This window comes from Trachinotus anak, unplaced genomic scaffold (assembly GCF_046630095.1).
Source record: "Trachinotus anak isolate AG129_WGS33_773 ecotype Australia unplaced genomic scaffold, CSIRO_AGI_Tana_v1 ptg000004l, whole genome shotgun sequence".
Classification (NCBI taxonomy): domain Eukaryota; kingdom Metazoa; phylum Chordata; class Actinopteri; order Carangiformes; family Carangidae; genus Trachinotus; species Trachinotus anak.
Window position 1 is genome coordinate 15355622 of NW_027273855.1, and position 23870 is coordinate 15379491.

Consider the following 23870-nt stretch of genomic DNA (forward strand, 5'->3'; position numbering starts at 1 on the left):
AAAATCCAAGCACAAGGTCACTTGTCATCGCCGCTTTGTAGCTTGTATACAGACAACATGGACTGCTGGACTACTGCCAGAATGTGTGTGAAGTCTTACAAATCTTATCACTTAAACCTTGCTGTGTACAGCTTGTAAGGTTGCCAACACATGGTATATGTAATATGTTGCAAATTGCATGATTCTGAAAGATCCTGAAAAAATTTGATCTTACAGGCTTAAAGAGGAGGTATGCAACTGGATATTAAGCTTGTGTCAAAATGCATTTGACGTGGTCGGGATTGATGAGATAACAGAAGCTTTGCTGCTGATAAATGTCAACCTCTGCCCTAAAGAAGTAGCGCAGTAATGGTATGTATAGTATGTAGTCAGTATCATTTGTCCGTCACTTTTCTAATAAGTAACTTTTCCATGCAATCCATCCTTGAATGGTGAACATATTGTATGAAAGCTTACTGTATATCTTTCTCATTGGCAAATCACCAAGCACACAATATGAATATTTCATACTAACATAGATGTGATTGTGTGCACTTAACTTAATCAACATTAAGAGATCATAACATAGGAAGCTTCTTGGACAAGATGAAATGCCTTTTAGTATATTCAACCAAGTCCACTTGCCCTGGACTTTTCTTTGATAACATTAATGACACTGTTCAATTTTACAAGCGCACACCAAGATCTTAGCAAACACCTGGGTGTTATGTAAACGTAAAACGTATAATGTTATGTAACTGGAAGGAAGACGTGTGTGAGAGTGAGTGACAAGTGAAGAGGCACACTGATTAGTTGGTGCAGTCAAAGTGGGGTCCAGGGGTCAAAGTGGGGTCCAGGGGTCCCCCTGGGGGGAGGGAGTTTCCAGGGGTGGCCAGCAAAAAGGGGAATACTTTATTTTCACTATAATTCCATCAATAGGTAACACATTAACAGAATGTATGACTATTTTGGTCATGGGTTTCAAAGCCCTGCTGACATAAAAGCAAAACTCTTTTCAGATAGGGTACCCTTGGACAAAATCTTATTCACTGGGGGTCTGTGGTCCAATTTGTGTCACTGTAGGGGTCTTTGATGTGAAAGAGTTTGAGAACCATTGCTTTAGATACGCATTACTGAACTCCCAACTGATCATGTCTCCTGTTAAAACATCGTGGTAACGTTGAGGTGACAGCACCACCTGGCAGGCCAAATGAGAACTGCAATATCTGTGCTAAAACTTGTAGGTGGGGTCTCGCTAGAGATTTAGGAATTCGGATTAGAGCTGGGTATTTTTATGATACTGGTGCTAAAGTTACGCAGTAAAGATTCAAAAATGACACTTTAATACATTATACATTTTTTCTTGATTGAGTGAAATGTTTTTCAATGCATCAGTATTAAATGTTGTCAACACACAAGTGCCTGTACTTAAGAAAGTTTAGAAATTCACTTAACTACAACGGTTAAAAATGTCAAAGACAATTAGGTTATATTAATAATGATTTCCTCTCTCAGCTCTTTAAATGTTACTATCAAGACTATAAAGGCTACACCATTCTGCAAACATCTTGTGATTTTATTGGTACAGCATGAAGGCACAGATTTAATTCACTGAGCAGACCAGACCAAAGGAGTGATGAGGCACAGCCAACCAGAGTATACAGACAGGAAAGACATAATAAAATAAAACAATATTGGCCGACCACACAGTGAATATTAAATGATCTTATTTAAAAACTGTCATGATACAATGTCAAAAGACAAATCATTACCTTCCACATGGTTAAAAATGATCCTGCCAGGAGAGGGCGTGATAGTCAAATAAGATTTACCATTAAAAAAATGCTGGTAGCCATGTGTACCAGAAATCAAAAACATTACATACAACAAAAGAAAAAAAGCAAGTGTCAGTTGGATAGTTTGTTAGTGTTATCAGGCAAAAATCTACCCCAGTGCACTATGGGCAACCTTAGTGTTGTCTGTACCAGACATAATTTTGCATACATCAAAAAAGAAAAAAACCGAAACACTCATCATTTATGATGTTTAGTGTAACACTTCTAGCTGTGCTGGTAAAATACAAAAAAAGATCAAAGATCATCTTTACAAAAACAAGTCTTTTTTACCTTGTTTTGGCTTATAAAACAGTACCTTTGCAAGTGTAGTGTACACAACCTATACATCAGTGCTCCTCAGGTTAAGGCTTTATGAACCAAAGCACATTCTTATCCCAACTCACGTGGAGGTAGAAATACTGCAGCAAGCCCACACAGTCAGAGTAAAAACAGTATCGTGTCTATGAACAGTAATGGTAATTCTTTCATTCAAAATGCTGCTGACACCCAAGTGTGAACTGAATCTGAAACTGTCTGTGAACCATTTTGTTGTTTCCAAAGACGAGTGAGTCAAACTTTTTAACACCTCCTTGAGATTTGAGCTAATTTTTCCCTCCAAACCACGTACCACTGGAAACCTTTAAAACGACAAAAACACCTAAAATGATGGCTCTCCTTACACTTTTGACACTGTGTTTCAAATATAAATATGACTTGTATGTTTTTACATGTAGTGCATTATATTCTGAGAAGAGGCACACTCATTCTTTGTGTCGTATGATCCTTAAGAGTTTTGATTAATCAAACTGCAGATCACGACTCCACTTAAAGCAGTGATAGAAGATACACCATTATAGGCTCATTCAATTCCCACCTTACAGAGACAATACAAACTGTAGAAGAAATAGTCATTGTGGCAGAGTTACATTAACACTGATTAAATGATTTGTTTACCAACCTATATTCAAACTCGTCTCACATCAGTCACACCTGTGACATAAATGCGTATACATGAATAAGTCCATAGAAATGAATAACATTCATTTTTAGTGCATCACAGACACTTTCCCACTTTCTCAAATATCACATATTAAACTTGTTTTAATATAGTTTGCTCTTTTGCTTGTTTCTTTTTTTTTGTCTTGATCATATGTTTGTCAGTAAATCAAATTTCTCATTAAAAAAAAAAAAAAAAAAAGCCTAATACATACAGTATAATAGACTGTGATAATTTGATCTTGACATTGAGAGATTTGCACAATCAGTTTCACAAGGTGAGACATTTTTGTGACTTTAGTGTTTTAAGGCATGGGATGTTGCAGAGTGATGTAGGCCTAGTTTGCAGCGATGGAAATGCATACACATTAAACAACAGGTGTGACTACAGTGGGACTGTTGGTCTGTTAAAACAAGAGTGTGTTTAGAGTAGAGGAGTGGGGTTTCTGTGTGTTTGAGCTGGTAATAGTGTTTATGCTCTATGCATCAAAAAAGTCTGTGGAGAGTCTCTGCAAGCACGCAGCGTGCTGCTAGTCATTAACTAGTCGATAAACATGGTACTGGGCTCCATGTTCACTAGTGGATACTTCAAACACAAAGGCGATGCACAGCAGAGTCTCCTGAGTTTCTCTGTTGGACACCACCTAACAAGAGAAGGAACAAACACAAGTGCAGAGATAGACATGAAGGAAATAAGTAAAAGAATCTAGGAGAGGATTATTAACTGTAATTTTAATTTGCAGCTAAACACCAGGGAAACTAAAGATAAGATCACAGACTTCAGGAGAGGGCAGGTGGGAAATCTCTAAAACCTGCCAGGAAACAGTTGAAAATATGACTAATTTCTGCTAAAGCAAGTTAGCTCATTAGGGACACGATTTTTTGCTAAAGAAAAATTGTAATTTTAAGGAACGCTATGGTCCACTTTTACAAATCAGTGGTGGAAAGTGTGCAAATTTTCTCTATAACAGTTTGGTTTGTTAACTTGACTGAAGCTGAAACAATGCATTAGAGACAACAGTTGAGTCTGCACTTCCTCTCATCTCTCTCCTCTATCTATCATGTTAGGTTCACCAAAAGGCATCGAACCTGCGGGAGCGGGTATTACATCTGCACCATCAAGTGGTGCAACGCAAAAAAAAATACACTACCTGTAGGATGGTGAAGTTTTCCAGTACACTGTTCATCATGTATTTCTCTGGCAGGTGTTTGAGTTTGTGGATGAAGTTGATCATGTATTCACACATGGGTGAACGATGGATACGGAACACGTACTTTCCTCCTTCCATATGTGCATATTCTGTCTGAATGAGGAGGAATCCACACACATGCATCACAATTTAAACTCATGTTGATGTTGGCTGATACAAAATACTTCATGTCTATCAAAATACTGGGTTGATTCTCTCACCTCCACCTTCTCCACCACCTGTTTACCAAAGGAGCAGACCTTTGTTGAGACACTGATAGTGATGTTTTCTGTTCCGCTGTACTGGCTGCTCACACCGTAAAAGGCACCAGAGCCCTCCTCAGTGTCACTGCTCAGGTCCGCCTGGATCAACCACACAAAAGATGGACATTGTGAAAAGAGATTGAATGTGTGTATTCCTGCGTATATCTGGGTCAAGGTTACTACTGTGGTTCCTAAAGTATTTTTTTTTTAATTTTCCTGTGACTCTACATGTAGAGTAAATGAACTTGAACATGAACTTAAAGTACATTTCTTGTTTTCTTGCCTATGAAAATGAGCAGGAGAGTTAATAAATACTTCTTAATAATTCTACTATGCTCAGGCTCTTTGGCCTTTCTCTTTTATCCATTTTAATTTTTCTGTAAAACACTGTGATTTTGTTAAGAAAACGGCAATAAAAAATAATGTTTATTATTACTATTATTATTATTATTAACAAGCAACTACTAAGTTATTTCCTGTTTATACCCTTGCTTCAGCATCACATGAGCTTTGCTTCCCCCATGTGGTGTAGAAGGTTATGACCTCAAACTGTAAAGAGAGCTATGTAATGTACAACAACTATCTAATGCAGGGGTCGGCAAGTAAGTTTGGCCTCGGGCCAATTTTTTCCTTACCCATTACATGGCGGTCCAGAACATAATCAAAGGCTAATTTAAGAAACTGATTGAAAAAAATGCAACTTAAATTTACTTTACTGTCCGGCCACAGTCACATACGTTTGACTGATTCATTGAACTGGTGTTATTTTTTTTCATATCACATCATATGTCTGCAATTTCAGAGGTCTATCAAGCAAGCAACAGAACCTTTGACACTTCCTGTCAGAAATTTTCATAATAAAAGCTTGTTTGAACTATAAATTTGCAGAAAAAAAACAAACTTTCTTGCACCTTTATTTTGTTGACAAAATCGCTAAAGAGGAAGTGATTCTGTGGGTAACTGTAACTGCTATGACAGAGACATATTGCAGAACCAGGCGCTGTGTGCTGCTCCTGATGTGACACAGTTGTGTCTGTCATTCACTCACGTGGATAAAAGTATAATAAGCATCTTCAGGTGAGAGGAGATTCTCTATTTCGACATTAGCTATAGCTTAATGTGAGACTGTCAGTTCGACATTGTAAGATAAAAAAAAAAATCAGATTATCAATAATCAATTAATCTAATGCATTGAATGGAATAAATCATTTCGCCATTCCCTATTCTGTCAAATTCACTGGATTTACACATGCCCCTCAGTGGGAACTCTAGTTTTGAGTACTGACCCAGAACTTGACAAGGAAGAACGCGTTGTGTGGCCCTTTTTCATACAGCTCCTTCAGGCCTCCCTTCTTCTCAGAGAACTTGTCGTAAATCTGCCTCACATCTATGGACTCCAATACAGGGTCATTGTAGCTCGGGTTTGATGGGCCAATGTGTACAAAAAGGTGTTTGTACTGTTGGAGGAAAGGCAGAATGGTAAGAAAGAAAGGGAAAAAAGGGAGAAAAGGGAGGGGCAAAATTTGACACTGTTGACTTTTCATTAAAAATGTCTGGATGTCTGTACCGTCTCTCTGTCCCTCTGGGTCTCCATAAAAGCAGAGTACTCCAGTAGCCGTAGTTTTGCTGAGGCGATGGTTCTGTCTTGCCACACAGGAGCTGCTATAGCTGCAGGGCGAGGGGGTGGGAGGGGCTCATAACCTGCCAAACATTGAAACCAGGAGAACATCATTAACATGACAACAATCAGAGTAAATAGTGAAATCAGTCTGTTTGTGTTCACACTTACTGATAGGTGCAGGGACAGGGGCTGGTAGTGTAGTGTATGGTGGCTGTGCAAAGGGCTTAATGCTGTAAACGTAAGAGCAGAAACTCTAAAATTAATAACTGTCCCATCTTAATCATAAAACTATCTCCGATTTTAAACAAACAAAACCAACTAATCTGCCAGTGATACTTACTCCTGAGAATGTCCAGGCTGTCCTGGCACAGGGCCGGGCCAAAACTACACAAAGGAAAGAAGGGAAAGAGGGCAGATAGTGTTACTGAGACTTTTACCCAGAAGGTAAAAAAAAAAAAAAAAACAACAGATGTTTGTGTGTCTGTGTTTGTGTCTCACTCTGACTGGTGGAGGGAAAGGAGTCTGGGGTTTCATTACACTCGCAGACACAATCTGAGCTGATGAGAGGTTGGCTACTGTCTGCAGTGCCTTGTCTTTGGATACCTGGTCCTGAACGAGAGAGACACAGTAATACACAATGAAACAGCTCCATCCTGAAAAACCTAGCAAAAAAATGTGGTTATTACAGAGTCAGCAAAACGTCAAGGCCAGTTTAGACAGTGAGCCAGCCAACTTACTTCAACATGATGCAGTAATGGGGGAAGACAGGACAGAGTGCAAAGCAGATACAGGGGGATGCCGAAGCAGGAGGGGCACCAGGCTAGCAGGCTAGGAGAGCTAACTGGAGCCATCACCAGTATTTAACTAAAGCCACTAAAACAAAAGAGTAATGAGCAGGATTTTTGAGTCTGGCAGAAGAACTGCACTGTGGACTAGCAGTAATGTGATGCCCACCACAAAGCATAAAGCCTGAAGCAGAAAACTGTAGTTGTATAACCAAAACTTACCAAGTTCATGGCCTATGGCAGAAAAGACACGATATTAATTAACTTCAGTACATTCAAATTGAAAGCAGGTCACAGAATCACTGTTAGGCAATAATGGAAAACACCTTGCTCACTACACAGAACTGCTAGAAGTGACTAAACTACAAACCTACCTCATCCCAAACACTAAGCTCAAAAACATTCGTCTTACATTAACAGTACACGCTACATCCTATTAATCTGTGCCATCTTAAAGCTGGGAAATATACTGACCTGGAAATCTGAGCAAGTTATCCTCTCCAAATGTTTATTAGAGAGCAGCAAATTAAATGCCTTTGGTGCAAAATGATGTCACATACAGCCTTTATTACAGGGTACGGTAAAACCACAAGAAAAGTGCTATAACAGAAAAGATATAAAGAACTGAGGGAAATGTTCAAGAGCAAGAACATGGAGATCAGAAATGTATCAAAGGAGAAAACTGAAATTTACGGTTGAGGGGCTCATCAAAAACCCCTTTCATGTTTGTGTGTATGAAGGTCTTCATGTGCATTACTACAGCCATTTACATGCTTAGGCCAACCATGCCAGATACTGATTCTCATGCAACTCTGTCCAAGGCCACAAACCTCTTGAACTCTAAAAAAAGTCAACATTATTGCCATGCATTGTAACAAAAATTACAAATGATGATACACGAACACACTCGGAAAACCTGGCTTTTATACTGAGCAACGCCACACAACTTCAAATATCGACAGAAAGCAAATGAATGAGTCCTTAAAGCATACAAGCAACCAAAGAAAATGTCTGATAATGTAATGAATATGCAAAGCCTGAGCCTGCCACGCCACGTTCCCACACATATTAAATAACACTATCTCAGTGCCCTAATGATATCGCCATCATGTGCCTAACTCTTTGTTAACTGGATTTTTTCTTCTCCATCAAGGTGTTCCAGTGGCCCTGCCTTAGATGTTAATATAGGAACTGTGGCATCACCACAACATTTCATGGATATGTCATGCAATTAGGGATGGGGTCCAGTAGCTTGATCCATTTCCATTCCAGATTTGTTAAGCTCTGACACTATTGAATCTCTTATCAAATGAGAGAGAATAGTAAACATATAATGCCTGGCAGCTATATAAGAAGACAGACATTGCCAGTGGCAGATTAAATCATCTTTATGTTCATCATCATTAACTCCTTAATGGCTGATGAAAAGTTTGTGAAGTAACACATCACTCTGTATCGTAAACACTGCTGTATGATCACAGGTATTTTTGTAGTTCTACGGGGACTAACTGAGTGGTGACTCTAGAGAAATAATCTAATTTTAAATCATACAAACAAAAACAAAAAAATGTTTAATCTGGACGATTTATTAGGTCCAAATCAGGATTTACAGTACTTGAAGAAGGTATCCCTTGAACTACAGTAGGTTACAGCTGTTAATTGATCATCTAATTTTCTAATTGTCGGTACAGACTGTGAACGTTAGTTAGATTGTCACTAAAAACTAGTGTTTCTCCCTTCAGAGCCAACAAAATGTAATTAAACATCTTTGAGTTGTAGTTATTTCAGCCATTAGTTAAACCTAATAAGATTCCTTAAGGGGTTTGACAGGATTCAGATTAGATTCAGATATGGATTTTGGATTTGGATTTGACAAAATATTATTGAACCCCATCCTAACATCCTATCATTATCAAATTTGTCTGTAGACTATACTGACCAATTACAGTTCTTGTGGTGTCCACATATTCCCTGAACCCCCGTGACATACTGTTACATTTATCAGGAGGTGCAGGTCAACTGTAACACCCTCACAGAGAAGTATGAGCCTGCCATAAGCTCTGACAAAGACATCTCTGCTGGTTCAGTGAGTTAAGTCGGATCTGGGGCACATGCAGAGCGAAGCAGCTAGCATGGCAAAGGCAGTGAGCGTGTGTACCTTCAGCTTAGACTGAATCTCACGAGACTTTCTCTTGGCCAAGACTTGCAGGTGACTAGAGACCTGAAGAAAGACAGGATAAAGGAAAAAGAAAAGAAAAAGAAAAGGAAAAGAAGAGGGGATGTGACTACAGAGGGAAGAGAGAGCTGATTCCGCGGGGACCCACCTTGATGCTCGCCTGGTATTCTCGTACCCTCTTACGTGCCAGAACCTGAATGTGACTAGACACCTATGGGGCCAGGGTTACCCCCATGAAAACAAACACATTTACAAGATGATTTTTTGAAATTTTAAATGACAATGGTCCATTAATAATCACTTTTACAAGGTGAATGAGTAATTTACAAAAAAAAAAAAAAAAAAGCATATCAGGAGGTATGGGAGCTGCATCTGGCAAATCCCATTATATTTAACACATGTAAATACTGATGTCCTCAATAACATCTGCGTACCTGTTTGCGTGTGCGTGTCTTCCCTGTTCGTAGCTTGATATACCGAGCTATCAGCTCATTTCGACCTAGAATTGAGAAAGTAACAGATGAGATCAGACATGAGCATTTAAACAAAAATATGTTCTGCCATCCTAACAACTTAGTCACACACAAAATGACTGTGTTTTACTATGATGCCTTAGAGTAAGAACCTGATGGGGCTGGTACAACCTGCAAGGATCGGTGATCCATTTTATTAAGTTTCCTTTATTCAACTAATTAGCGGACATTTTTAAATACTGGCTGGGGCCTTTGAGTACCTCAGTGGCAGAGAGAAACAGGCTTTTATTTTTCATTTCCCCAGGTCACCCTTTAGTATAAGCTCAAAACTCCACCATGTTTACCTGTTGTCTTGATAAATTCAATATGATGGCCATTTCCACTGCACTAATTCCATCAGTGCAGCAAGAGTCATGTCAGGTGTTCCATTTAACCTTGTTCCCCAAAGCAACAATGAATGAAAATCCACAGATTTTTCACAGTAAAGTTCTAGTAGTATTCTCTTTATAAATAGGGTTTTATTTTGGAAAACAAACCACCGCAAAAACTTAAGAGAGTGTTGGATTTTGTGGACAGTAACTTAACATTATTCAGGAGTACAAAGTAAAGTTAAATAAAGACTAAAAATATTATTTCTGTTAAAAAAAGAGAAACTAGGAGCAGTAGAGTGGTGAGCATGAAATGACTGTTGCTGTACTGATGAATTCATGGTGTGATACATTATACTGAATTTATCATGTGATATCATGTGTACTATCTATTGTAGTAGGCAAAGACCATACTTCATTTGTTCATGCTGGCCTTGCCCAAGGCCATTATTTGAATACAGGCTTTTCTGAGAATTTATGGTAGTCAGCAGACTTACTGTACATTGAGTGAGGAGACAGGAGTTCAACATTTTCCTAAAGAACACTGAAAGAGAACATGACTTCTGCTAAAATGTGACCAACCACTCAGTTACCTCTCTGTTAGAGCCTTCCCTCAGTATGCACATTAATATAGTACACCTAGTTAGTAGCAAATGGTCCCCTTTTGCTGGCCCCCTTTTGTTAGCAAAATCGCCAAAAGTCTTGCAGCATGTAAGGCCCTATAATCTTTATTATGATCTAAAACTGGTCAGAATTAATGTTCAAAACTCAATTGTGCAATTTTCTGGGGAAATGTAATCACTTTGTTGACAGAAAATGACTGTTAAAATTTTATGATTAATTTATTATAGACCAAATTTAATAATGCCTGACTCAGATGTAGGACACTGTTCACTGGCATGCATCCAGAGCCAATCAAATGAATGTCCAAGGGTCGTGCCTTAGTTTTTCTCTGTCGTACATTCACAAAAAGAGACCCACATGCTTTTAATTAAACCACTCTTATAACTACTGGTGCAACCAAGCTCATTTGTTCACTGAACCTAAAAGAGAGTGATGAAAAGGGCAGAAATACTTTAAATTTGAGCCAAACTTAATCAGAACTTGATCTCAAGTCTACTACAACAGAGCAAACCAGACAGTCTCTATTTTGGTTTGTATCTTACAATGTTAATCTTCTTAAGTACAATCATAACAAACCTGGCAAGACCCCTAAGTCCTTCATGTTTTTCAGCCCAGAGGTCACAGTGACATTGAGGATTAACTTGTCACTTGTGTGTTTAGGTTCACAGGTTCACAGATTCACAGATCAAGCTATGGTGTGAAACAAGAAGACAAAGATGATGTGGAAACCTTTTATCCCCAGAGAGCATTTGAATTGAAGCCAGGAGTTTAATGTGACTGTACTCGGTGTGAGGTGTCTCAAACACTAAGACACATGCAGTTGCATTGCCTGTCAAGCTTTCAGTTATGTAGCTGTATGCTATTCCCATTTAGGACAACCTGTGTTAATTTTGAGTCAGATTTGATCTTGCTTGCTGGCTGGCTCGCTGAGCTCCGAAGCAGACAGACAAGTGATGGGAATGGAGGGAAAAAAAGAGGAGGGGTCATCATACAGTTAACAGACTTCCAGAATGTGGTCACTAAAGACTGCCTGGTCAGCTCTTTCTTTCTCTGCCTCCCCCAGCTCCAACCCACACCTGATGACCCATTTGTCTCTAATCGTAACTGGTGAGTAGCTTTTGATTCACTCTCCTGCAAATGTCAGAAAACCCAAAGAGAGGTTAAAGATAAAGGAGATTAAATGAAACCTTACATACTGATTCCACTGCTGCTGCAACCAATTAATCACATATACACGTGGACTAACATCATCAACATCACCTTCCTGCTTTCTGGGAAGTGGTGCGATGCTGTTGGGACTTAGGTTACATCAGGCTGAGTCACATCGGCTCTGAGAAGTTACCAGAACACAGAATTCCCCAAAATCAACAAAAGGGGCTGACTCAGACACAGCAGTCTGCTCCAATTCCCAAAACAGGACACATGCACTTTCGTGCAGCCTACTACTTCTCCACAAAAGGCCAAATGGTTTTTCATCAGAACTCAACACATGTCCCATTTGCTGTACAGCATCTAATTTACACTTCAGCAAGAGAACAGAATAGAAAGATGAGAAGTTAGGAAACATGGTATTACATTGCAAGATGAACATCCTTTGCAAGTAACTATGCTCATTCGGAAGAATCATGTAATTTCATGTAAATTTATCGGTTTCTCCCCTCAACTCCAACATAGATGAAGCCCTTGTTCTAATTTGCATTAGTCCTGTAAAATGTAGTCTGTAAATTGGCAACTACCACAAAAGAAATTCAACCACATCCCCAAAAAGATTTGATTTATTAAGTCTTAGGTTTTGTTCACGAAAGCCTATATTTATTAAAAGGTAGAAATAAAATGAGTGAAAGTTTTACTCCTATGGCAAACATAAGAACAAAAGATATTTAGGAAATTTCTTTGGGCTTGAAAATGTAATTAAATTTAAGAGAGCTCTGGTCTCTTACAGTGGTTCAAGGTAGAGCCTAGATAGCTGCAGTACAGAAACAGTATATGTATAATTCAGAATGGCTTTGCTTTTGTTTGCATTGCAAAAAAAAGTTACTTCATCCATATTTGTATATCTATATATCAGGAATATGTCAGATTTCATTTTTGTGACAGAAAAAAATTCACTGAACAATGTGGCAGATGTGGGGTTAATCCTTGTCTCAGTTCACTTCTCTAAAATGAAACTCTTATACTTTAATGCAAGTAGCAGCACATTTGATAAATGTGTGTCATTTTTCACACTCAAGTTGAACTGTTTTACTTCTAAGTTGGTTCTATAGAGCATTATTCAATGCAGTTCTCAGAGGTAAGTAAATATGGGCTCAAACCCTCAATGAAGTCTCAATGCACTCTTACCAATTTTTTGCAGGAGTTTACACAAGTAGATTGAAGTGTGTTCAGTCCTTGTGTTTACCAATGTCACTAAAATATTATCATTAAAACAAGTAGCCTTTGTTTTATGTGCTTGACCTTATGAGTGCAAGAGCAAGTGATCTGTCTGCTGATCATCCTAATTTTGGAACACATGCTTGAAACCGTAATCCAGGGTGACATCATGCTAGTAACATATGACTGAGAGCAAATACAGAAGCAGTGAAACTGCGCTCAATAACTGGTCTTATTAAAGTGGGAGGATACATTAAAGTTATAACATGTACTGAGGTAAATCTTATATTTTTATACACAGGTAATGGTGATGTGTGATTCAACTATGATGTCATCCAAATTTGCATGAATGCATGAATAATCCAACTGCCCTGCACTCGAAACTCAAATTATATTTTATGATTTAGAGTGATTTAGACCTACAGTTGATCACATTATCATTACTTCTCAGCTGGATATCACGCATGATGATAGAGTAACAAATTACACTGAAGTAAGCTGGTTTTAAATAAAACATCTATTTAAAGTAACAGCTGTCAATTTTTGGCTAAATGCAAATGGAAACAGGTATTTACACAACAGCTTGAATACAGTCTGACATTTTTAATCTATTTGTACTCAAATTCTGAATGTCACTTCAACTTCCCAAACACAAACAATGCTCAAAATAAACGATAACTCAAAATGAATTCAGCAGTTTACACACATGATGAAAAATGAAAAATGAATCTTAAAATACTTTCACATTTTAGAGAACGCAAATAATATTTTCCTCATACTTTATGTATTATTTCACCCACCAGCCCACACAATCTGCAGTTTTCCCGCAGTGTCTTTGGATATAGCTGCAATATGCAAACTACAAACAACTAAGTAGAGCGTGGGATTTTGTTTATTGTAGACTCCTTATATAGTTTAAATGTTTGTCTTTTTCTGGTTTTAACCGCTGCGTGAAGTGATACATATTTCTGAAGTTGAGTGTTCCAGCTAAGTGAACTTAGTGAACAACACTAAATGGCTCTAACTGCTTGACTGTTATGTATATCCATATCTATCCACATGAGCCACTTGATATGAACTGTAATCCCTTAATGCATTGCTTGCTTCATGTTTGAAAAGGACCTCCATTCTTTCATATGTAACAGACGCTTTGGTAAACTGCCATTAACATTTCTGTAAAATCTGCCACATGGATGAAAGCAGATACACTACTAAAGGGCACATACAAGATAATAAGGTAACGTGTAGTAATCAGTAATTTAAAAATCACTATGAAAGTCTGTACTTCGCTTGATAAACCTTGACTTGTTGGTAGATTTTATGATGTAGGATGGGATTAATTAATATTTTTGTATTCATTTATAAAAGAAAACAAATAAATTATGCATTTTCATAAATCACAACTAATTTGGCAAAAAAAAAATTTTTTTAAATGAAAGAAAAAGGTTATTCAAAGTTTATCACAATATTGTATGAAGAGGCAGTGACTTGAAAATGAGAAACTGGTGGGTTAACAGGAGCATGGGTATTATGTTCTTAGTGTCAGTGTCACTTTTCAGTGTGTGACTGTGTGTGCCAGTGGGACAATCCTTATTTATTGAGAGGGAAGTGGGGGTGGTCAACACAGTGAGCCCACATTTCCACAAAAGGAGAAAATGCCGCAATGCTGAAACAAACTTTCCCTTTCTGTCGCATGGGATCACATATCCTGTTTCCCCTCACAACAGACACTCACACATACACAAATGCACGACACAGACTGCTACAGGCGGTAATGGCAACTCACAGCCAAAGAAGAAAAAAAAAAAAAAAATGCAGAGAATGTTGGGCGCTGGCCAAGGTCTTCAATGAAGTAGGAAGAAATGATCAAATTACATCAAAGCTCTACTCAAAGGCAGCATCCTGAAAAGATCTTACTAAAAACAAACAAAGGTCACATTGCATGAGGGCATGCGCTACAGTGCTCATTATGCATTCCCATAGACCAACATGAACGAGTCACTTGGCAATTACGAAGCAGTTAAGCAACATCTGCTAATCCTAATATGTTAATCCTAACCTGACCTAAAATGTTAACCTGTCCTATGCTCTGACCCCACTGTCTAAATCACCAGCAGATCACCTGGGTACAAACTGATGTCTTAACAAGAATCAGTAAACCACTTGCTTCCAATGTGCACGCAGCAGATCACTACAGGTCTTTGTGTTGGTTCCTCGAAAAGCCAAACAACATCAGGAATAAAGTTTTTGTTTTATATTATTCTGGAAAGGTTTAAGTTGATAGAGTGTGTACAGATGGGATATGGGAATCTTTGTACTTTTAAATCTCAATTTAAATCATCATTGTTCGCAGCACTACTTCATAATTTAAAATACATGATTATAACCTTATTATAACTGTAAACTATGTTTAGCTTACAATGGTAAGTGGCTTTACAGCCAGTAGATTTCCTTGCAAATTTGATTGCCTGATTGTCTAATAAAACTTGTGGTATATATTGTCATTTCAGAGCCAGAGCTCGAGCCCGACATCACTTTATTTTGGCCTTTGGAGTAGATATGAAAGAACGAGATTGGATGCAGGAGAAGATAATAGGACAGTAGGATAAATACCAATATGTTCAGACAGAAATATGTTGTGTTCCTTACCATACATCTTCCCCTCGTCCGAAAGTATGATCTTCCTCCTGCCGCAGGGAGGGTAGATGGCCAAAGCTTCCTGAAAGCTCTGTTCAATGTCTGGACTCCACACGCCCTCGGGGTCACCGTCCAAGCCACGGTCTGCCCCATCTCCCAGTCCTTCTCCATTGCCACCTTCCTCCTGAGCCCCGTCAGGGCTGCCACGGCAACTCCACTCCGACGCAATGATGACGGCTCCAGCCACAACACACCTTGAACACACAGACAGTACGTTTTTAATAATTCTGGTGGTGGTGTAAAACCTTTTAGAGAGACATGCAACAACAGATCATGTACTCAACCACATGATCACACATCACATTTTATAATTCTTTTGATGGGGGATTTTTAATTTAAAGTAATAATAATCATCAAGGTAAATTCCACTATGGAACAAAAATAGAAATAATAGAAATAATCCAAATGACAATTCCTATTCTGAACCCTAGGTTTCCTCTACATTAAAAAAGCATTAGACCAAAATATCTACCACAATGTGAGAGTAGAGCAGTATTTGTTTTGATAGTTGATGATTTAGATAAAACGGCATTGCAATCAGCAAGGTTAAAGAAACTAATGTAGCTGTCACCTGGGTGTTTTGAAAAACACAGCCCAGTTTTAAATCATCTATTAAAGCAATTATAAACCAAAACTCTGAATTGGCTGGACATGTTCTAAAATTAATTATTTTGGAATGTGAGAAGTGGAGAAATGGGCTCTAAGCAGCACAGTACATAGGAAGATGTCAAATCAAAGTTGAATGTATAATTTCCACATACATTATTTGGCGAATGCTTTTATCCGAAGTGACTTAGAAGTGGGGGACAGCATTAAAGCTTCAGAGCAGTAGGAGATCTTGAAGTAAGTACTAAGTCCTACATCTGTTCAATAAGTGCAAGGAGATCATTTTAAGAAGTACATGGAAAGTGCATATTCAGTGCATAGTCATTGTTGTATGGCATGGCTCAGGTTAAACCCTTTGTAAAACATTAACAGATACATGAATGATAGAATTCTTTATTATCTATTTTGACTATCAGTCATTAAAAAATAAATCTTGAAATAAAAACTTCCTCCACTAGTTGCCCTAACACTAGTGCCACCCCTCGAAATTAAACCCTTGCATACTGTACATGTTGCCTTTTTTCTGGTGGGACTTTTTAGTGTAACATTTTGCAAAATTGCTGATATTTTGCTAATGGCTTACAATATTTGCAGGAAATCAATTTTTTCTTGCCAGTCTAATTCAGCAGCTGCCGGTGGCTGCATTGTGCAACTTCCTGTGTCAGCTACTGTTTTAGAGCAGCAAAGAAGAATTGATTTGTGGGAAGACTGCTGTTTTATCCAGGTGCATCGGACAAACTCTAATCTGAACTGAACTGTACATGACTGAAGTTACAAAATCTGGTTCAATTTAAAACTAGAAGAAAAAAACCCCCATGGCATTAGTATTAGAGGCTGGAGAGGGGGACAAGAGGTTCCCCAAACAAGTACAATGTGAGCACCTGCTTTGTTATTGGCCACACCCACTGGCGTTGGGCAACGTGATCATATATTCTTATATTTCGTATATTTGACTAAACCTAAATTTGTCAACCTTCAGAGATTTTGCCGTATCATATACACCATGGTAATGATTATTTTAATATTTCTGGGTGGATAAAGCCATTGTGGATATTAATGTTGCATACCAATGAGCAGGACAGATTTATGGCAATAATGTACTTTTATGATATTTGCACCAATGCGATGAAAAAGTTTGATTTATTGTCTAATTAATTTACTGGATGAGCCAAAGCCAAGACTGGATGAGTCTGTTTTCTTATCATCAGTTTCCCTTAATTCATTTATATCAAAATATACCATATATCAAAATTGTAATTCCTAACTCTGGTGTTTTTGTTACTGGACAGAGACCAACAAACAACTCCATTCCATCTGAAGATGGTGGTTTGTAGTAGAGGTTCAAAAATTTGTCAATTAATATCACTGTCTATTAGTCAGTTGACAGAGAATACATTGGCAGCTATTCTGATAATAAATAAGTAGTTTCAGTCTGTTCAGTCAGTCAGTCAATTCTTATGCATAGCAGTAAATTGAATATCTTTGGGTTTTGGATTGGCAGTTGGATAAAACACAGAATCTGCTGCTGCTACTTTGGTTCAGGGAAATTATAATGGGAAAGGGCATTACTTCTATCACTACTAGCAATGGAGATCAATCAGAAATGCTGTTCTTGCCTTTCACTTGCCTTTCAGAAACATTACTGAATATTACTGAATCCCACTAATGTGCCTATTTGTACAGGCTAACAAATCAAAACAAATCTGGGAGTTATATGAAGGAGGACAAATGACAGTTCATTAAAATCAAGAGTGGCCCTGAACTTTGTTTTACTAATCTACATCACATGGACTCTGATGGATAGATGAAACCAGGATTAACTTTGCGGCTGTGGAGAATGGTGACAGATTTCTTGGACTCCAGATGTCTCCACACTTCACCAAGAGCGAGATCATATTCATCTGAAGCTGTTTACAGCTTCCATGAGTACAGGGTGTATTAATAGCTCTGGCATCCAGGGTTAAAGACCTGACAAACAAAATGGAAAAACATTAAGAGGTTGTAAATTTATAAAGACACTGGGCAAGGTCAATGAAGACACTTGCAGTTGGTCTAGCTATGAAGGTTACACTGGTGGATGGAAGATGATAGATGACAAATTGACTATAGTTAGTGATGGTGAGACTCATTAATCATTTTCCTTAGCTAAGTGTCCTTGAGAAACAAGCTCAAAAGGCAACACTCCAGCCATATGAACTTCCCAGAAGCCCACAACTTTGCCTGCCTAGGCCACATGAGGAAATTACACATTCTTTTGCTATTGTTGAAGATGCTCCAAGTCTCCTCAAACACAAGCACACATATGCAACATAAGTGCTGCCTGGTGTGTAATGTTTTCCAGAGTGTGGCTAACATGGTCCCGGCCACAGGAGAACCACAGAGGATCAGTGTGGTCACTGAGCTTCCCCTGCTGTGGTGGGCTTATTGGACACACTCTGCACAGGGCCTTCCCATTTTCAATCACTGCTGACGGGACTGTGCTGTTGCCATAGAGATTAGACGGGCCCTGGTGAGATGGTTAGGAAAGAGCAAAGCATAAAAGAACATTTTGATATTCAAGAGGAGAAGATGTGTCAGCCTTCAAAGTACTGTGTGGAAAGTCAGCAACTCAGAGGATGCTGTCTGTGGGTCTAACACAATTAGTCGCTGTAATGAACTACGTTGACATCAAAATCCCCAATTCCCATACATTAATTTTTTGTGGCAGCTAGCCACTATATCAACAATAGCCACAACATATTTATTTTCTATTTTATCTTTGATGGCTGTGTTGCTTCTCTGCACTCTGCAGTGCTCCATGGTCCTAACACACACACACACACACACACACACACACACACACACACACACGGAGCAAACAGCAGAGCAGAGAGGATGTGGTGGTTACAGAACCAGATGAAGTAAAGATCACTCGAGGATTACTTGAGCTGACAACTATTACTGCACTTTATATTACTGTAAATGCAATAAAAAGAATGAGGCCAAAAAGTAAGAGGCCAGTAAGTAATTTATGAAACCAACTGCTCAACAAGCACATTGAAATGTTACAAGTTAGTTTTCAACTGTTTTGCCAGTAGTCTGCCAGCATGTTTTACACAACCACAGCACGCTGGTTACGCTAATAGTGAACTGTTAGGAAGAGGCTAAAACAAAAGCTGTCTGTATGTGGTCTATTTTAGTTTTCTAGGAATCTTAAAAGTTCACAAATTGTTGTAAACTGAGCTACAGGTTGAAACAAACCATCTCTTCTTCTCTCTACTGGGGGTTCCTGCAGGAAGTGAATTCCACCAGCAGTAGAGGGAGGACAGAAGACAGGAGGAAGGACTGATACTGACGGATTTCTGTGTTCTTCATCCTTTCTAAACTTCACTCAGTGTTTTGATTTTAGATATATCATTTATTTTTCTGACATTTTAGATTTGTTTCTGGTGAGTTATTGAGTTTATAGTCACTTTGTTATTGTGAACATTACTGTTGCTGCTCTAGAAACAGTATTTAGTTGTATTTAAAATATCCTAAAAATATATTCTAATCCTGTACTGAATTTATTCTTTTAAAAAAATGATAATAATAATTAAAAAAAAACTAAATTCTTTAGTAATAAAAAAGAACATGTAATAGTGTACACTGGACCAATATGGTTATGGTTAAGATTAAGATTAAATCTGCTCAGCTGGTTGGCATCCTTTGGGAGGATGAGCAAATCACAGTTCAAATCCCTTCATTAACAGCCTTGTTTAACCAGTGAAGGATTACTTCATTTGTAAATGTTGCCTCTTCATTATTAGGAAGAGCTTTTTTAATATCTTTTGTCCTCAGAGCTACTAAGCACCCAAAAAGTCATAAAGCTGCCTGCTACCTTAGGTGGAGATACTGGATACTTCGACCTCTTCAGGCCTCTAAACAGCCCTTAAAACATTCTGAGATGGAAATACTCCAGTCTTGGTGGACAACTCGAAGCTCATGTCCACACAAGTGGTGCAATAATTAGTCAATAACCGATGAGTCAATTGATGGAGAATGGACAGTGAACTATTTTCTAATCAATGGTCAGTTTAGTCATTGTTTAAGCAAAAAAAAAGTTTCTACCTTCTCAAATGTGAGGATTTGATGCTTTTCTTTGTCCAACATGACAGTAAACTGAATACCATTGGAATTTGGACTGTTAGTCAGACAAAACAGATCAGATTTTGGAAAATGGAGGAGCTGTCAATTCAGTATTTTGCTGCATTGGAGGTTTTAATAAGATCATAATGCATTAATTAAGATATGGTTGATATAGCAATTTTTACATATATGACAGTGAAGTCTGTGGGACCGCCACCAATGAGGAAGTAAAACCAATGTCAACAAAACATAAGAGTTAACTTTGATTAAATCACTTCAGTTAACTCTAACATGACTGCAACTGATCTACATCATTGAGTGTAAATAGCACACTATTGTGCACTCAATGGCCACTTTATTAGGTACATCTGTAAAATCAAATTCAATCCAATACAACTGCTGAGCCGTGAATCCCATCTTTAGAAAGATAATGTTTGGTTTGTCAGAGAAATATTAACAACACCATGTTTGCAAACATGGTGTAGCTGAGGTTTGCATGTTTGCAGTGGTGTTGAAATGGACCTCTACATGGAGAGGTCTTTAGAATATTTTGCAACCGCATTCACAAACAGATTACAAGCACCTTTCAATGCAATATAGTATATATAATTCACTATGTTAACAGTGCAATGCAGTCGAGCACAATACCAGTGATCTCAATAACAAACATACAGTTGAACTAAGTTAAACCTCTCTGAAACTTAAAACAAAAAATGAACACACCATCTAAATAAACGTAAAACTGTCAACTGGATTGGGCTGCATCACATTGCATGGGCGGACCTAATAAAGTGGCTGGGAAGTGCATATCAAGAATGAGTGTAAGGTTACTTCTGAGCAATTTGGCTGGGGTTTGGGAAACTGTGCAAATAACTGAGCCACAGCTTTGTCACTGGGGGACTTATGGTAAATGTTAAAGTTAGGACATAATTCACTCAAGTCAGATGCTGCTCTGCCGTTTTCAACATAGCCCCCAGTGGCCAAAAGGTCAGCTGTTCAGCGCAGTGAGAAGTCGGCAGAGCTTTGAGCTAAATAAAGCTATGAGCTCAGCAAACACTGACAAGGCACATGCACATTACGGGCTGCCTTCTGCTCCAATGGGGACAGCAGTGACACTATGATTAACCAGGCTTGATTTCATCACAGTACTTCCAGATTTCCCCCTGCATTTGAATACTACTACTATCACCGAAGACCGCTGTCGATTTTCGATAGCAACGCTATCAAGCTCTAAGCACTAACATTACCTTAACGCAGGCATAAGGTCACGTCTCACACAGTTTGAAAATTCAGTCAAAGTAATCGTGTCGGGGAGGGACAAAGGTGCTATTTATTCATTTCTTTTCTGACTTCTGTTGAACCCGTAAAACCAGTCTCACATCCTGGTGAAACTTTCACAATATCAAGAAATGAATCCCATCTGCTAGCACGTAAAGGGAAAAATTAAATCACATTCAACGGTTGGGAGACGTTTAGCCAACTGTGAGTTGGCAAAATCCGCCTTTGATCCCCGGTGGAAACGGAGACTTCCATCTAGCTGGGCCCTGATCGTTTAAAATAAAAAAAAAACACTGAACAAAGACTTTAAAGTGTACGGAGAGCTGCTATTTTCCGTCCCTTCGGTGGATATGTTACACACAGGTCAGCGCTAACCCACTCGAGCTGACATGCTAGTTGGTTAGCTTGCGGGCTAATAATACCTCAAAAGAAAAAACTCCAAAGTAAGTTCGAGAGACGGCTGGGGAGTCACTTCAAATACCCTGCGAGCGACCGAGTAAATAACAGAGGAGCTCCCTGCTAAACACACGAGGCTCTGAATCAGCAAAGCGGCAGCGGGGAAATGTGAAATATGTCAAAAATCCCAAAACTTCGAGCGCACACGAAGCGAAGCAGCTGCTGCAGCACGAAAGTTGCTGCACACAACAAAGAACTGTCTGAGGGCGCACTCACCTTACAACGGCTTCCCTGCCCCGCTCTTACAGGCACACGCTTCTCTCCTTGTGCTTTTTCTTTTGTTTGTTTGTTCCTACGGTGGGTTTTCTTACGGTTTCGTGAGTATTTCCTCGACAAAAGAACCGTGTTTGACTCAACAACAACCAGGGAGAGGAGAGAAAGAAAAAAAAAAAAAAAAAAAAAAAAAAAGGCGGAATGCCAAGTATGAGTTTGGTATGAAATCAACGCGCGGAGGAAAACGCACAGAGGCGTGGCGTCGAAAGCAGCACAAGCAAAAGTTTTGTGGGTCCCAGTGCAAACTCCTCCCATGACATCAGACTCCTGGTGGAAGAGGAGAGGGGCAGGGGAAGATGGTGTTATTGATGTTATTATCATCTTTAAAAAACGTGTGGGTTCGATACTGTGTCTTAGACTTTAGGTTATTTATGGTCAAGCGCAGTGATCCTGAGGGATTTTTTTTTTTTTTACGCCTGCCTTAAAACAATGCCCACGCTGCAACAGGATTCTTGTTCATACTCATACCCATCATAATATTTAAGTACATTGGGGACAAAATCCACAGCCCTCGCTCTGTGTAAAAATAAATGTCACAGTTTATGGGAAGTTAGTCTGAGTTAAACAAATCAAATTGTTCTCTTCCTACATGACAATCTTTTTTAGTACAGATTCCCCCCTTTGTTAAACATAGTGTCTCTCTGATGGGGGTGAAAGAAGCAAAAGTACCTGCTCACCATACAGAAACACTTCTATCACGGTGTTATTAATAGTAAACTGTAGTAATGGATATTATTACTTCATATTTGTCAAACCTGGAACGCCGACCGTGCAAAGCAGACAGCTGCCTGGGAGCCTAAAACCTCTAAGGGCTCAAAATGACTTTATGGCTTTGAACCACTAACGTGCAATATCAGCTAAGATGGGTCCTTCATTACCCAATCTTATAGCCCTGGTCTTGTAGAGGGACAGTGTATCAAAGTTATGATTTTATTTGTTTTGCTTTGTTTTAAGACTGTTATTATTTTGGTTTGTATTGTGCCAGCGCTCATATATATTACTAAATACAAGTGTGTTTTATTAAATTGATTCACTGTAATTAACACCCATAACATGAGGCAAGATAGAATCATTCCAACAATTATTTTTTATCACAACTCCCCTAAGGCTGAGGTGAAGTCCCCAAATGTTTTGCTATTGCCAACTGATTTAGGTCCTTTATACATTGCTTGGTTTAGCTCTTAACTACATTTAATGAGAATTATAAAATCATATGTTGCAGAAACCAGGAATGGGTTATGAGCTGGGCAACTGTCCCAGTGTTCCATGCTTTCTTTCTTCATAGGGCCTATATCAGTTAATGAACCAAACACAGCAGCTATTTTCTTATTATTTTAAATTGTATTTTTATATCAATATAGGAGTGTCTGTGGTCTAGAGTTGTCTCTGAGGTCAGTCAGTATGCTATGTCATCCCAACTGTATTAAATGCTAGTTCAACCGAAGCCCGTCTCAGCACCGGCAGTTGCAGTTTCACTTCACTTGAGCCCACTGGTTGAAGTTGGATAAGCTAAACTCCTATCCTCTTAACTCCATGTTAAGAGGATATGTATATATCAATACAAATATACATGGTGCATGTTTTTATTTGCTTCCTGTCAGACAAGGTGAGAGTGATTAGAGGAAAAGGCCCTACTTATACAACCGACATGCAACAGTGATTCTGTTGTACAAGGAGATGTAATGGCCTTTTGAAGAAATGTCACAAGACACACACTCTTATTCTCAACATGCCCCTCGACTGCTAACAATACACTCCTGTTTAATGGAAAAG

General features: G+C 38.7%; 1 protein-coding gene across 3 annotated transcripts; it reads right to left on the reverse strand.

Annotated features, from left to right (window-relative positions):
- Positions 1–1534: 1534 nt before the first annotated feature.
- Positions 1535–22290, reverse strand: tead3a (TEA domain family member 3 a). 3 transcript variants are annotated; one of them, XM_071476330.1, is made up of 13 exons: positions 22041–22290; positions 15330–15571; positions 9280–9344; positions 8994–9056; positions 6892–6903; positions 6383–6493; positions 6225–6268; positions 6053–6114; positions 5831–5964; positions 5550–5720; positions 4222–4362; positions 3962–4114; positions 1535–3454 (listed from the first exon to the last, which is right to left on the reverse strand). In XM_071476330.1, exons 2-13 carry the CDS (start codon positions 15334–15336, stop codon positions 3341–3343), a joined length of 1077 nt encoding a protein of 358 aa, XP_071332431.1. In that variant the 5' UTR covers positions 15337–15571; positions 22041–22290; the 3' UTR covers positions 1535–3340. The 3 variants fall into 3 exon arrangements, with proteins under 3 accessions (XP_071332431.1, XP_071332432.1, XP_071332433.1); XM_071476331.1 differs by lacking the exon at positions 8994–9056 and adding an exon at positions 8828–8890 and having other exon boundaries at positions 22041–22254; XM_071476332.1 differs by lacking the exon at positions 6892–6903.
- Between the last annotated feature and the right edge of the window lie 1580 nt (positions 22291–23870).